At 42.3% G+C, this 17,276-nt stretch overlaps 1 protein-coding gene across 1 annotated transcript in view; it reads left to right on the top strand.

The window, feature by feature from the left end:
* Window positions 1-17,276, top strand: part of LOC141264352 (polypeptide N-acetylgalactosaminyltransferase 12-like) — a 96,303-nt gene that overhangs the window by 28,596 nt on the left and 50,431 nt on the right. The window contains exons 5-6 of the mRNA XM_073676636.1: window positions 3,582-3,699; window positions 16,183-16,359. Of these exons, the coding sequence (XP_073532737.1) occupies window positions 3,582-3,699; window positions 16,183-16,359 (295 nt within the window). The remainder of the gene's footprint in view (window positions 1-3,581; window positions 3,700-16,182; window positions 16,360-17,276) is intronic.

Here is a 17,276-nt window from a genome sequence, read left to right as displayed (position 1 = left end):
TCTCTCCTGATGAATTTGCCACACCTAACTCTAGCGCACACTTCATCCAGACTGTCGTACAAAAAATGCCAGTCTTGTTGAATTGGCCCATAGGTTTAAAGGGCATGAATTAGCCTACACACCCATGTGACATGTCCTAGTGCTCTCTGTTATTTTCTCGGACATAGATTTCTGACCAATAGATTTTCATTGATTCATACACACATCAGTTTTAAAAACAGGTTCATGTCTCCGGTCCGTTAGACTCAGACCATGTCCCATTTGCATCAGTTTTGCGGATCAGACTATGTAGATATGTGAGAGATGGATGACACTAGGAAGACATTCTTTGTACTTCAGAATTCCATCCTAGTTTCATCCATTTTTAATTGATAAGTTGTTCAGAGTCAATGGATAAAAAAAATTCAGTGAAAAAAAAGGGACAAGAAAAAAAACTGTTGCAACTCGGAGGACACCTGAGAAGGAGTGTAGCTACCTGAGGCCTTGTTTTTTAGTGGGAAAAGATGTACATCTCAGTGACACCATTTTGGAGTGCTTACAACCACAACTAATAACAAACTTTCATTAAAGTAGCACGGCCATTAATATTTTTTTTAACTACATCTCTGCATATGTGCATGTAGTGTAGTGTGTGTGTGTTCATATACTCACCTACTTCCTCCTTCGGTATCCAGCGCCGTTCTTCTCTTCTCAGTGACATCATCACTCTTTAGACTAGCTGGCTCACTCTTTGCTCTATGCATAAGTCGTAATTTTCTTTTACAATATAAGTCTATAGAACCTCGTTCTGACACTCTGTAGGCTTACATTGTTAAAGCCACTTCTGGGTTACCGAGAGCGCAGTGTGACCCTGAGAGTTTGAAGTGCGGTGATGCCACTGAGAATGGAAGAAGAACAGCGCTGGATACTGGAGAGGGCAGTGGTAAGTTAGTATATTAAAACACTCACACTACACTAAATACACATATAAAAAACATACATATATTGTGGTAAAGTGACTTGCTCGGCTCTCTAGAGGCAGACACAGGACACACCATTTGGGTAAACTTCCTGCGGGTTTATTGTGCGGCATAAACTCCAACAGTGTCCCATAAAAATAAACAGTCCCTCTCGGGGTTGACGGGAAAACAAAAGATAAAGTATAACAAAGTCCTTTAGCCAGCGAGGCTCTGCCCGCTACAGGTAGCCCAGTGAAGTCTCAGCAACACCAGTCCTCCGGTGTTGCTCTCTGGCTTCAGCCCAACACAGCCCGAAGACTTCCCTCTCCAGATCACACACTACAGCCAGGAAATAAAAATGACTGAGCATTTCAACCTTGCTCCGCCACACCCTGAGGGGAGGTAGGGAATGGCTTCCCACCCTCTTTGCCATTCCCATAAAACCACAACCTTTAAGAGAGTTAACCCCCAGCATATAACATGCTGGCAGAAATTTAGTAGGTTTCGGTTCACACAGGAGAGCAACCTGAGTGACACATACCTCCCCTCGTATATCACGCCAGTGACTCTGTCATATATTCCCCCCCCTCTGCCCAAAGCCGGGGGTTTGGGCACCTTCCAATACCAGGCAGGGAATTCTAGAGAGGGCATCCACGTTCCCATGTAACTTCCCAGGCAGCAGTGTGTGCCAACCTTGTGAAGACTTACAGAAAACGTTTGACCTCTGTCATTGCCAAAGGATATATAACAAAGTATTGAGATGAACTTTTGTAATTGACCAAATACTTATTTTTCACCAAAATTTGAAAACAAGTTCTTTCCAAATCAGACAATGTGATTTTCAGGATTTGTTTTCTCATTTTGTATCTCATAGTTGAGGTCTAACTATGATGTCAATTACAGGCCTCTCTCATCTTTTTAAGTGGGAGAACTTGCACAATTGGTGGCTGACTAAATACTTTTTTTCCCCACTGTAATTATACAGTTTCATTGTACTAGTCGTTATTGTTATAGTAATACCAGATATATTTCTTCTTTGGGGGGCTTTTGTTATTTATTAGTCAAATGTCTTTTTGTTCACTTATAATAGGATTATTTAAATAACATTTTTTGATACTTAGAAATATTGTTAAATATATTATTTTTTTTACAATACTTATTAGACCCACAAAGGGACTTGGACATGCAATCCTTTAATTGCATAGATATTATACTGGCCTACTAACTCTACTGCAGTGCATTATCCAGCCTGTCAGTGTTAGGGTAGGTTCACACAAGCATATTTTCTATCTTTGCTGTCCACAGTCCGTGAAAATATAGGCAACACACGGACAGCACTAGGACCAATGCAATTCAACTGGGCTGTTCAGATGAGTGTTTTTTTCACTAACTGAATCTACATGTTAAAAAAATAATAGCATCCACTAATCTCTTCAGTATGTCAGGTCAGACTCAGCCATTCAAGTCTATGATTGTGCAGAAAAAAAATGGATTTCATACCGAACATCAGTATAGCATCCATTTGTTATGGATACATTGCAATTCTTTAACATAGGAAACTATGAATGGTCTTGTAAATGATTAATAGGTGCTGCTATAAAAAATAAATTACATAAAGATTGCACATGGATAACAAGAGAGAAAAAAATTGTTTTCTGGGTGAAAATCTGGAAATTTCTTTATATGCTCGTGTTAACCCGGCCTTATACTGAAAGGCAGCCTAATAGATTACTTTACTCTATGGTAGATCCTGACATCATTGTTAGGCTTTCTGTTGCCATATCAACCATTGGCTACCTGCCATTGCATTGCAGGTAGTCAATGGAGTGATCGTGATCATGGTCTCTCTTGATTGCGTGGCATGTAAGGGGTTGAAGGAGTTTATACAAACATTGACAGCACTCATTCCCTGCTGCTGTGTCTGTGCTAGCAGCGGGGATTGAAAGCTGTTAGAGGGACCCATGGGATCACAATCCCAAGGTTAGGATTCACTGCGTTGTCATGTCCTAGTTGAAAGTAACACGTTCTATTAGGATGTGAAAAGGAGATATAATGATGGGAAGCGGTTAAAGAAAATAAAATTGATTCAGCATGATGATTTATGCTGTGATGCAATGGGTGAAATGTGCAGCTTAATTGCACCAATGATTTCCCATGAGACAGTATTCCATGTGTGCTTCCCCTTAGGGTGCTGGTGGTTTTCTTTATATATCAGGACTGGTTACTACATACTTGCAACAGCTTCCACTTCTCATACTAGATTGGCTTTAGATGCAGCAGAAATTGGCTTTAGGGCTCTTACACAGTGCCCGATGTAGTACAAAGCCATTAGTTGTTATATAAATGTACGATAGTGTTATATTACAAACATTTATTTGATATGTTAAGTGCCCTTTGAAGGGTTTTGTATAGTTTTTTGAAGGGGTGTTGAATTTCATTGAATTTTAAATATTGGTCTACTTTGAGGGCTAAAACATTTTAATCGAGCATTTATAATGGTCACAAAATCTCTGTAAGTGGTTAAAGCAAGTAATGTATTAATATGTTGAGGAAGAAAAAAATATTTAAAAATAAATAAACATTTCTGGCCCTATGTGTTTAGATCTTTCGGATAACTTGTTTTTAAAATTTCATGACTTCTAGGACTCCAGTCATGGCAGGTGGACTCTTCTCTATGAGTAAGAAATATTTTGAATACTTAGGAACTTATGATCAAGGAATGGATGTGTGGGGAGGAGAAAACCTGGAAATCTCATTTAAAGTGCGTAAGTTTCTCAACAGCTGAAATATTGTGTTTTTAGTGGATTTTTTTTTTAAATATAACAGTTAACATTACATTTCAGCAACATCCTATGGCCCTGATTCATCAAGACTGGCGATTTTCTCACCAGTCTTCATCAGGGGGATTGTTGGAATCAGACGTTCCTAGTTCATTAAGAGGCATATAACGAGTGGCGTACAATGCCAGAAATCTTATTCCAGCCCATGACTGGAGTAAGTAATGCCATATAAGGAATACCATAGCTCAACATAAATTAGACAATCTGTGGCGTCCCACCCCGGCTCTGCCCATTTTGGTGGATCAGGGAAAAACCTGTGTTAAAGTGCCAAAAGTCTAAAAGGCTCTTCTTTGGGGAAGAGGGTGATTATTTTTCTTTAAATCACTTAAAAAATTGCCATACGCCTAAATTTCAATGTATCTTACCTGTCAGTGCTATATTGAAAAAAAAAAAATTAGACCCAATCTTTGGTACATCTACTCTAATGTACAGTGAGGTGCAGGAAGAGGATAATTGATTGTTTAGTTGGTTTTGACCTGTTATCTCTTCAGTTTATCAGTTTATTCGCTTGGAGTGGTTGTCAAGGCCACCTGGGGTCTAACAAAGGCACCTGTTAATTTTACGCCGACCAGCAATAATATTTTAGTAAACGAAGTATACCAAAATATCAAATGTATGATTACAAAATTGCATTATGAAGTTGCCTATTGAGACTAAAATTAAAGTGAATAAAGGTGTACATAATACACATTAAAAATGCAATATTTTTTTGCAGTAAAAATGTATTGTGCAAAAAGTTTTAGGCTGCTGCAGAAAAAACGCTGCAGTGTAAGGACTCATTCAGATGTGTTTTTCGTGTATGAGTGTTATCCATGGTTTTCACTGTGATAGTCTATGGGGCCATTCACATGTCTGTGTTTTTTCACAGACAGAGCGGTCCCCGGAAAATCTGAGAGACATGACCGACTTTGATCTGGGAGTTGGATCAAAGTTGGCAATGCAAGTCTATAGGTCTGTGAAAGAATTGGACCACACTCTTATTTTCATGGACTGTCAGAAAGGAGAAGGTGGAGAAACTTTTTTTTTTCCACATACGGAAAAAACTGATGACACTCGGACGACACTCTAATGAAAGTCTTACGAAAATCAGTCTGTTCTTCTCATACATGAGAAAAATAGACGTCTGGATGAGGTCTTAGAATGTTTTAAAAATAGAAGTGTTAAAGGGAACCTGTCATGTCTGCAAATGCTATTAACCTACAGATATGTGGTTAATCTACAGGTTACTAGCGTTCTAAAGCTGTCCGGCCGCCGCACGGATTTACATCTGCCAGTCAGTCTCCAGTCAAAGAAGCCTGGAGATGCCACTTCAGTTGCTGCTAGTATACAGTGAGTGGCGTCTGTAAGCATACATTGACACATTGATTGAAAGTCATCTTTGCAGCATATCAGGAAACGGCTTTAGAATGCTATTAACCTGCAGAGTATCTCCATATCTGCAGGTTAATAGCAATTGGGGACATGACAGCTGCCCTTTAATAATTTATTTTTATCAATTAACAAAATACAAAGTGAATGAACAAAAGAGAATTCTAAATAAAATTAGTATTTGGTGTGACCACCTTTTGCCTTCAGAAGAGCATCAAAGCATAAATTCTTCTAGGTACAATTGTACACAGTATTTGAAGGAACTCAGCAGGGAGGTTGTCCCAAACACCTTGGAGCAGACCTGAGCAAAGTGCGGTCCACGGGCCACATCCGGTCCTCTGGCTAATCAAGTCCAGCCCGCAGACTAAGACAGCCAAGAGACATTTTATTGCCTTATCTGCCCATGTGTTGTGTGAAACATGATCAGACACATTCTTCTTCATTTATGAAGGAGGGACTCTGAAAGTCACAAAGCCCATTTTTACAAGGCCATCAGGCGGCCCTTACTATTTTTAGAGGGCCAACAGTCGTCCCTCACTATTGTTAGAGGGCCATCAGCCGGCTATGCTTTGTTGTTCCAATTATTAAGGAGTGGCTGTCAAAAATTAGGATGCACTACAAAACCCCTTTGAAGAGACGTAGAGGAGGGCCTCATTAAAATTTTTTTTTCATTATTAAGGAGTGGGTCTCCTATACTGGTAATGCCCATGCTCTAAGTGGGCTGAAAAACATTTACCCCTGGGCGGTTATACACGAACATACTGTATAACATACAGAATGTTAGAGGTAGGCCTCTAAAAAAAATTATGTGGGTGTTGCATCACGGTCACCCTGGTGATATGATGGTGGAGGATGAGGAGAAGGAGGAAAACAGAAAATAGACAAAATCAGGAAGTGTATACCCATGTCTGGGTGTGAAGAGGTGCATGGGAATAGACCCCCCCCAAAAAAAACCCCACTGGATTTGACTATCTTCCGCTTTTATCATCGTGTGGTGTTGAGAAGTTTAGCCCAAACCATCCCTTGTTCGTTTTGATAAGAGTCAGCCTGTCAGCATTTTCAGTTGACAGGCGGATGTGCCTATCAGTTATAATACCCCCGACAGCAGTAAAAACCCCCTCTGGCAAAATGCTAGCAGCAGGGCAGGACCTCCAAGGTGAAGAGAGCCCGTTCATGCCACGTTTCCAGCTTGGATACTCAATAGTTATAAGACACAGATGAATCACGGAGTACGTTGGTACGGTCGGCAAGGTACTCCTTCAGATCTTCCAAAACTTTTCCCTCCTTGTCAATTTACCCAGCGCATCAGGGCCAGGGAGGGGCAGAGAAAACTTTCCCAGACCTTTAACAGTCTTCCCCTGCCTCTGCTGCATTGTATTTGTGTCTCCCTCACCTGTACTCCTTTGTTGTCCAAGGAACTGTGACCTCTGCCACCAGTGTTTTCAGGTGGGAATTTTTTAAATAATTCTACAACAAGCTCCTTCTGGTACTGCAACATTTTATTAGATCTCTGCCACGGGAAGGAGAGCTAGAAAGTTCTCGTAGCATGGGTGTAGAAGTGTGACCAACCAGTAATTACTGTCGTCCAAAATGTATACAACGCGAGGGTCACGGGAAAGGCAGCAGAGCATAAAGTCAGCCATGTGTGCCAGACTGCCAACAGCCAAGACTTCCCTGTCCTGACCAAGAGGACAACTCTCCATGCTTTCCTCCTCTTCATCCTCCTCCTGGTCCTCCTATTCATTCTCCCTCTTCTCAGGCCATCCACGCTGAACAGATGGTATGGCTGTTGCGTGGGTAGTACAGTCTGTAGTGCAGGAAAACAGCTCCTGTTCCTCCTCCTCCTCATTATCACCCAATCTGCATTGAGATGAGAGGAGGCTGGGCTGTGTGGCATCACCCTGTATGGTTCCTTGCCCCATCTCATCGTGCTCCGCCTGCAATGCCTCCTCTTTAAATCTGAGCAGCAAGCGTTTAAGTAGACAGAGAAGCGGGATGGTGACGCTAATTATGGCATCATCGCCGTTCACCAACTTGGTGGAGTCCTCAAAGTTTTGGAGGACAGCACAGATGTCAGACATCTATGCACACTCATCAGCTCTTATGTGCGGATGCTGACTTGAATACCGACAGGCGTGTTGAAGCTGGTACTCAACAATGGCCCTCTGCTGCTCACAAATCCTTCTCAACATATGCAACATTGAGTTCCAACATGTGGTGACATCCCACACCAGTCGTGAGTTGACGAGGGCGGTGGAAGCTGTAGGTGACTTTCGGAAATTAGGACACAGTGGGGTACTTCCACAAATAGATCCGGTAGATGCGGGTAGGTTTTGAGAAACCGCTTAACCACTAGGTTGAGCACATGGGCCAAGTATGGTACATGTGCAAGCTTGCCTAGCTTCAGAGCCGCCACCAGGTTCCGGCTATTGTTACATATGACCATGCCTGGCTGTAGGTTCAGTGGTGACAGCCACAGATTTGTCTGCTCTGTTACAGCTGTCAACAACTCTGCAGCAGTGTGTGGTTTGTCCCCTAAGCATATTAGCTTCAGCACAGCCTGTTGCCGCTTCGCCAAGGCAGTGCTGCAGTGCTTCCAGCTTCCGATTGATGTGGTAATTTCGGAAATGGAGGCTGAAGAGGAGGAGGAGGAGGAGGATGTGCAGGACCTGTAGAATGTGAAATCAGCCCTGATTGATCCAGTTCCTGCAATCCTCGGCATCAGGAGGACGTGTTCCATCCCAGGGCCCGACTGGGTCCCGGCTTCCACTATATTAACCTAGTGTGCCATCAGCGAGATGTACCGTCCTTGGCCACGAGCACTTGTACATGTGTCCGTGGTTAGGTGGACCTTCTCAGTAACTTCATTGTTGAGGGCACGGGTATTGTTCTGGGACACCTGCTTGTGTAAGGTGGGTACTGCACACCGGGAGAAATAGTGGCAGCTGGGGACCGAATACCGAGGAACAGCTGCAGCCATGAAGTTGTGGAAAGATTCCACGAGCATAAAAGTCAACATTTCAAGTGCAAGCAGTCGAGAAATGTGGCAGTTTAGTGCTGTTGCCGGTGGGGCGTTGGCTGCGTATTTGTGCTTACGTTCAAAGGACTGGGGTTGGGATAACTGAACGCTTCGCTGGGACAATGATGTGGACGAGGTTGCTGATGGTGGTGGTTGCAAGTGTGCAACGACAGGTGCGGGGTGGAAGGCATCTTCGCCTTCGCCATGGACAGGGGATTGGGGTGCACGCGCAGCAGCGGAGCAGGCAGTGGTGTCACCCGCAGACTCTGTTTCTGGACCCTGACATTCGAACCAACTAGTTGGGTGCTTTGCTGTCATGTGCCTGAGCATGCTGGTAGTGGTCAGGCTGGTACTTTTGCTGCCCCTGCTGATGCTGGCATAGCAGGTTTTGCAAATGGCCTTTTTAGGGTTATCTGTACAGTCTTTAAAAAATAGCCAGACTCTGGAAGACCTAAAAGTTGGACTGGCAACTTCCCTCGTGTTGGTGTTCCGGGGAGCAATTGCCCGCCTTGTGTCTGTGGCCACCCCACAGACCCTCTAGAAATTGGGACAGGAAGGTAGTACAACATCATGTGGGTGTTGGTTGTGGTCCCTTAGCAGGCAGTTTCATCTTGCCCATGGCCTTGGCCTCTGCGTGCACCATCAGCATCATGTCCACTTGCCCGTCCTTTGCAACGTGCCTTGCCCAGTTTAAATGGAGTGTAATATTTGGCATGCTCCAAAAAATGTCACGATTATTACAGTAGTAATATCGGATTACATCTAATGACCATGGTTTAAGGCAGTGGCCTTATAGATATGGTATTGGTCAGCGACCAAGTGTGAATAGGTTGAACAACACACAACTGGCAGACTTTAATTGAAGTGTAATATTTGGCACACTCCAAAAAATGTGACGATTATTACCGCAGTAATATCGGATCACGTCTGATGACCACGGTTTTGGGCAGTGACCTTTATATATATGGTATTGGTCAGCGGCCAATTGTGAATAGGTTGAACAACACACAACTTGCAGACTTTAACTGGAGAGTAATATTTGGCATGCTCCAAAAAATGTCACAATTATTACAGCAGTAATATCGGATTACATCTGATGACTACGGTTTTAGGCAGTGGCCTTATGGATATGGTATTGGTCAGCGACCAAGTGTCAATAGGTTGAACAACACACAACTGGCAGACTTTAACTGGAGTGTGATATTTGGCATGCTCCAAAAAATGTCACGATTATTACCGCAGTAATATCGGATCGCGTGTGATGATGGAGTTTCTCTGCTTCCACAATACAATACATCAATCAAATCTGGCTGTAAACTGTTAACAAGCAAATGGAGCAGTAAAAATTGTGTATTATATTGCTTTTTAAGCAAATAATCAGTATTAAGAGCAAAAAAAAAATTAGCCCTGATATCTAGGGCTATGGATATCAGTAATAGCAGCAGACAGAACATCAACTGGACCCTATTCTGCTCTATACACTCTCCACAAACTCTGCCTGCCTAACTCCTGCTATCACCAGGAATAATATATGCAGCTGGATTAATCCCTAGAAGGAGTTAGGTCAGATGTATATTGCTCTTGAATACCTAATAAACTGCCAATTCTCTCCCTAGCTCAGCAGCACCTCTCCCTACTCTGCCTGTCTGAAGGGTAGACTGTGACGAGATGCCACAACCAACATGGCTGCGGCATTACAGTTAGTGGCAGGAATCCCTGCATGTTTATTCATTGTCTAAACAGCGCCACACATGCGGGGCTGGGATTCTAGCTCTCGCCTGAGCATCCCGGAAGTACTCGCCGAGCATTTCGAGCAGTGAGATGCTCAGGCGGGTACCGAGCAGTAGCGAGCATGCTCGCTCATCACTAGTGCTGATGCTACACACACAAATAGGATTAGAGAAAAAGCCAGGGAGGGTGGTGAATACTCTCGCAAGCCACTGTATGTACAGTACAGACCAAAAGTTTGGACACACCTTCTCATTTAAAGATTTTTCTGTATTGTCATGACTATGAAAATTGTACATTCACACTGAAGGCATCAAAACTATGAATTAACACATGTGGAATTATATGCTTAACAAAAAAGTGTGAAACAACTGAAAAAATGACTTACATTCTAGGTTCTTCAAAGTAGCCACCTTTTGCTTTGATGACTGCTTTGCACACTCTTAGCGTTCTCTTGATGAGCTTCAAGAGGTAGTCACCGGAAATGGTTTTCACTTCAGAGGTGTGCCCTGTCAGGTTTAATAAGTGGGATTTCTTGCCTTATAAATGGGGTTGGGACCATCAGTTGTGTTGTGCAGAAGTCAGGTGGATACAGAGCTGATAATCCAACTGAATAGATTGTTAGAATTTGTATTATGGCAAGAAAAAAGCAGCTAAGTAAAGAAAAACGAGTGGCCATCATTACTTTAAGAAATGAAGTCAGTCCGTCCGAAAAATTGGGCAAACTTTGAAAGTGTCCCCAAGTGCAGCTGCAAAAAACATCAAGCGCTACAAAGAAACTGGCTCACATGAGGACCGCCCCAGGAAAGGAAGACCAAGAATCACCTCTGCTTCTGAGGATAAGTTTATCCGAGTCACCAGCCTCAGAAACCGCAGGTTAACGGCAGCTCAGATTAGAGACCAGGTCAATGCCACACAGAGTTCTAGCAGCAGACACATCTTTTCAACAACTGTTAAGAGGAGACTTTGTGCAGCAGGCCTTCATGGTAAAATATCTGCTAGGAAACCACTGCTAAGGACAGGCAACAAGCAGAAGAGACTTGTTTGGGCTAAAGAACACAAGGAATGGACATTAGACCAGTGGAAATTTGTGCTTTGGTCTGATGAGTCCAAATTTGAGGTCTTTGGTTCCAGCCACCATGTCTTTGTGCGACGCAGAAAAGGTGAACGGATGGACTCTATATGCCTGGTTCCCACCGTGAAGCATGGTGGAGGAGGTGTGATGGTGTGGGGGTGCTTTGTTGGTGACACTGTTGGGGATTTATTCAAAATTGAAGGCATACTGAACCAGCATGGCTACCACAGCATCTTGCAGTGGCATGCTATTCCATCCGGTTTGCGTTTAGTTGGACCATCATTTATTTTTCAACAGGACAATGACCCCAAACACACCTCCAGGCTGTGTAACGGCTATTTGACCAAGAAGGAGAGTGATGGGGTGCTATGCCAGATGACCTGGCCTCCACAGTCACCAGACCTGAACCCAATCGAGATGGTTTGGGGTGAGCTGGACCGCAGAGTGAAGGCAAAAGGGCCAACAAGTGCTAAGCATCTCTGGGAACTCCTTCAAGATTGTTGGAAGACCATTTCCGGTGACTACCTCTTGAAGCTCATCAAGAGAATACCAAGAGTGTGCAAAGCAGTCCTCAAAGCAAAAGGTGGCTACTTTGAAGAACCTAGAATATGAGACATATTTTCAGTTGTTTCACACTTTTTTGTTAAGTATATAATTCCACATGTGTTAATTCATAGTCTTGATGCCTTCAGTGTGAATGTACAATTTTCATAGTCATGAAAATACAGAAAAATCTTTAAATGAGAAGGTGTGTCCAAACTTTTGGTCTGTACTGTATATATATATATATACACTGCTCGAAAAAATAAAGGGAACACTCAAATAACACATCCTAGATCTGAATGAATGAAATATTCTCATTGAATACTTTGTTCTGTACAAAGTTGAATGTGCTGACAACAAAATCACACAAAAATCATCACTGGAAATAAAATTTATTAACCAATGGAGGCCTGGATTTGGAGTCACCCCCAAAATTAAAGTGGAAAGACACACTACAGGCTGATCCAACTTTGATGTTATGTCCTTAAAACAAGTCAAAATGAGGTTCAGTATTATGTGTGGCCTCCACGTGCCTGTATGACCTCCCTACAACGCCTGGGCATGCTTCTGATGAGGCTGCAAATGGTCTCCTGTGGGATCTCCTCCCAGACCTGGACTAAAGCATCTGCCAACTCCTGGGCAGTCTGTGGTGCAAGGTGACGTTGGTAGATTGAGCACATCTGGGACATCATGTCTCGCTCTATCAGATTCAGGTCTGGGGAACGGGCGGGCCAGTCCATAGCTTCAATGCCTTCATCTTGCAGGAACTGCTGACACACTCCAGCCACATGAGGTCTGGCATTGTCCTGCATTGGGAGGAACCCAGGGCCAACCACACCAGCATATGGTCTCACAAGGGGTCTGAGGATCTCTTCTCGGTACCTAATGGCAGTCAGGCTACCTCTGGCGAGCACATGGAGGGCTGTGCGGCCCTCCAAAGAAATGCCAACCCACACCATTACTGACCCACTGCCTAGCCGGTCTTGCTGAAGGATGTTGCAAGCAGCAGATGGCTCTCCACGGCGTCTCCAGACTCTGTCACGTCTTTCACATGTGCTCAGTGTGAACATGCTTTCTTCTGTGAAGAGCACAGGGCGCCAGTGGCGACTTTGACAATCCTAGCGTTCTGTTTCAAATGCCAAGCGTCCTGCACGTTGTTGGGCTGTGAGCACAACCCCCATCTGTGGACGTCGGGCCCTCATACCACCCTCATGGAGTCGGTTTCTAACCGTTTGTGCAGACACATGCACATTTGTGGCCTGCTGGAGGTCATTTTGCAGGGCTCTGACAGTGCTCCTCCTGTTCCTCCTTGCACAAAGGCGGAGGTAACAGTCCTGCTGCTGGGTTGTTGCCCTCCTTCGGCCCCCTCTACGTCTCCTGGTGTACTGGCCTGTCTCCTGGTAGCGCCTCCAGCCTTTGGACACTACGCTGACAGACACAGCAAACATTCTTGCCACTGCTCGCATTGATGTACCATCCTGGATGAGCTGCACTACCTGAGCAACTTCTGTGGGTTGTAGAGTCCGTCTCATGCTACCACGAGTGTTAAAGCACAACCAACATTCAAAAGTGACCAAACATCAGCCAGAAAGCATTGGTACTGAGATGTGGTCTGTGGTTCCCATCTGCAGAACCACTCCTTTATTGAGTGTGTCTTGATAATTGCCAATAATTTTCATCTATTGTCTATTCCATTTGCACAACAGCATGTGAAATTGATTGTCAATCAGTGTTGCTTCCTAAGTGGACAGTTTGATTTCACAGAAGTTTGATTTACTTGGAGTTATATTCTGTTGTTTAAGTGTTCCCTTTATTTTTTTGAGCAGTGTAGATACAATCTATTCAGAATCGGGGGGGGCCTGGTCCAAATCTTGCACTGGAGCCCATCAGACTCTAGTTACACCACTGGCGCTAGCCCTCCCTTATGTGTATCTGGATTTGTCCAAAGGAGTGGAGAGTCAAGCCAGCGCTGATTGGCTGCAGGGACTTCTTCTTTAAACAAGGGCAGCACACGTACTGTACACTGATTCCATCCATGTGTTGAATGTTTTTTTCAAGGACCTATTGACTTGTATTGCCACTTTCTATCTATGCTGCTGGAAAAACACACATATTTCTATGAGTAGTGCATGGACACAAAGCTCATGAAAAAAAATAGCCATGTAAACAGCCCCATAGACTATAATGAGTACAGGTGTACCTCTTAAAAAACACAGAACAAACACGGACATCTGAGTGGATGCCTTACATACACACACAGACACACATATACGTATCTATACAGTTCAGGGCCAGACTGGGACTATAAAGCAGCCCTGGCATACAAACCCACAACAGTTCACATACAATTTCCTCCTGTACTATGCTCGTTGGGGTAAATACTGATTTATTTGGTAATTACTCAGCAATAGATAACTTAAAGAAAAAAAAGATTAATTAGATGAAGGGCTTTGCTATTTCCATCACTCCCGTTGATAATGAACACAGGAGAGATGTTCATGCTCAACCTCCACTCCCTTCATTCTTGGGATCACCGGGGGCCCCATCTGGAAATTATCCTCTACACTATGGGTAGGGGATAACCAAAAAAACTTGTCATAGCCGCGATTGCAGCCAGGTATATCTTATCTGTTAGTATAGTTAGAAGATCCCGCAGGAGACATTAGGGAAACACGAGACTAGCCCAGCGCCGTCCTCCGCTGTGGCATGGGCAGCATGAATCAGCTGACAGGTTCTCATTAATAGACATGGCTACTGCTTCATCGGGGGAGACTGATGCTCTCTCAGATTAAAGGAGTTGTCCAGCTTTGAGGTACAAGCTTGCGCTCACTCTATGTGACTGCAGACTTGCGAATCCTCACAGTGTGCACATTCAGGATTCTCCGGTACCTGAAGCGGACAGTCATGTGACCGCAAGTATGCAATTTGCATACTTCCGGTACATTCTGATTAGACTGTATCCGGCCTTGCTCAATGCACTTGCCGTTTAGTCGACTTGTGACCACAGTGATGCAAATCGCATCTATATTTTCCATGCTTTTGCAACTGCCACTGCACAGTCTTGTCAGCCACATATCTCCTGGCTTCCCACTGTATTTTATAATGCTAGACTATGTTCCCACCATTGCTGACCCTAGACTGACAGAAATCTCCTTGCCTGCCCCATCCTAATTCTCTACCATGTGAATTCTGTCACAGCCTCTGCCATTGCACAACCATGCCAGTCACACATCTACTGGTTACCTGCGCACTGTTTTTATAGTATTAGACCATACTGCTGATGCGCAACATATTCTCTGGAGAGTAAGCAAACATGATAAAGCTTCCAAAATAGGGCTACTTTTTTAAATGATTTGGTGATAAGTCATTGATTTTTCACTCTGAAAACAGCTAGCCTGTTCCTGCTCCCTAAAAAAAGAGATAATTTTAGGACGTCTTGATTAAAAGCCTTTGTAATTATTTAATCAATTTGTGAATTGCAAACCTGTGGCCGATCTAAAAAAATAAATACTTTTTTCATTCCTAGTTAAGATGCTATTACTTCTTCACATTCTAAGCTTGTTTAGTCTGCCTTAATAAAGGGATAATTTTTGGACAGCTTGTGAAAAAGCTAACTCTACTTAATTTAGCTAAGAACAAAGTTCTTGAAACTCTCCAAAGAGATCATTTTTGCACTCCCTGTGTGAAAAAGCAATAGCTTTTTCTGTTTGCACCACCTTTGTATAAACACCAGCAAAGCAGGCATCTGCCCCCAAAATACATTTTTGCACCTTTTATACAATTTAAGTAGCCTACAATGTCTGAAACTGCAGTGTGTGGTTAATAGGCTGCTAGTTATCCCAGCTCCCCACCTCTCCTAGCCCGATAGTTTGAGGTATTGGATTTTAATAAGGCTGTGTTTTCATTACAGAACTCAAAACAGGTTCAATACACACACATAAGACCTTAAAGTGTTATCCACATATTTTCTGGGCAATTGGAGGCTTTGCAGTATTCCGATTCTTGGTAAATTTATTTGGAAAATTCTGTAAATCCAAATTTCAAACAATCAGCTCAAATCCAGTGTCCACACCAAATATTGATTTGATTTAGATTTTTCTTCTGTTCATTCACTTTGCAGTTTATTAATTGATAAATTTAAATTATTAATACTATTTTTGAAAGTATTTTTACTTTCCATCAGTTTTTTTCTCACCTGCCTAAAGCTCCTCCTGATTCTCCTAATGCGCCATTGCAAAAACAAAGACTATCCTCCAAAATTGGCTTGGGGGAGTAAATTCTCTGGTACTGAAATAGTTAACATTGTCAGGAAATATATATTTTATTTAATTTAAAATAGAAAACAATACTGCATTTATAGATTGGGGCTCTGTTATTGAATGCGTGTCTTGGAATGATTAAACAAAGTCCCTTTGTAATGAAACCTTTTTCTCCATTGTGCACTGCTCTGAAGAAAGCCAGGGAAAAAACAACTGTTCATTGTAGTGACATAGTCTGTGCATCTCCGACTCTCTCCATACAAATGAATGGAAAATGCCTTTTGTAAATATTGCTGGCCTCTAATTAGGGAACTAGAAAATGATGCATAATATGAAAAAACATTTAACTGTTTAATAACAAGAAAAAGAAGTGGAACCCGTCTCCTAGTGTAACAGTTATACTTTGTTATAGGTCTGGCAGTGTGGTGGGACACTGGAAGTCCATCCATGTTCCCATGTAGGACATGTCTATCCTCGATTACCGCCATACTCTCGTAGTAAAGCAGTGGCCAACTGTGTGCGAGTGGCAGAAGTTTGGATGGATGAATTTAAAGATCTTTATTATCACCGAAATCCACAGGCCCTAATGGTAAAATTCCATTTTTTATGGAGGTGATATATAATTTCTGTAAAGGGCACGATAGTGTGAATTTTGACATATATCCTTTATGATATGAGGAGTCACAATATTCTCTCCTTAATTATCTTGACTATAGAGAAATCTTCTTCTTTACATAGTTTTTAGTTAACTTGTTGTAATTGAAAGTGAAAAGTCAGACCTGTATTTCTTTTCTGCTATATTTAATCTTAAAATTATTTATTACTAGAGCACCCATATTGACAGAATGAATATTAGACATCATAAACACTCTATAAATCTTATTTTTGCATATTATTACCATCAGAGTGCAAATACCATTTTATATGTATTCGCCTTTATGTTCGCTAATGTGTATGTGTTCTTGTTTTACAAATGCATGCAGCCCATTAATCAATTCCAAATTTTTTAAATGTCACAAAATTTTTGCACAGATTTCCTACAGTCCTCCTTCCCTGGAGTATGGTTATGTCTGCCTGTAATTTTACTAACATTTTGTTGAAACATGTGACTCTTTGTTCTAAAAAGGCACAGAAAAAAACAAAAACATTTTTTTTTTATTTTGTGAAAAATTCATGAACAAGGTGTTTCATTTGAAGAATTTGGTCAACAAATACCACAAGGTAAAAAAAAGAAAAGTGACTTAAAAAAACACAAAATATGAATGAATTGGGCCATAAGTGTTATATTAGAAAGAGATAGAAAGTTGGAAAAATCCCTAGAGTATTTTTTCATTTTAATGTTTAAAAATTTCTAAAGCTGAATATACAGGTGCTTCTCACAAAATTAGAATATCATCAAAAAGTTAATTTATTTCAGTTCTTCAATCCAAAAAGTGAAACTCATAGAGTAATTACAAACAGAGTGATCTATTTCAAGTGTTTATTTCTGTTAATGTTGATGATTAT

The sequence above is a fragment of the Phyllobates terribilis genome, unplaced genomic scaffold, assembly GCF_046119375.1.
Source record: "Phyllobates terribilis strain yellow unplaced genomic scaffold, ASM4611937v1 Scaffold_4__5_contigs__length_816908805, whole genome shotgun sequence".
Lineage (NCBI taxonomy): Eukaryota > Metazoa > Chordata > Amphibia > Anura > Dendrobatidae > Phyllobates > Phyllobates terribilis.
Note: the sequence above shows the minus strand (reverse complement) of the source record. Positions and strands in the feature narration are given on the sequence as shown.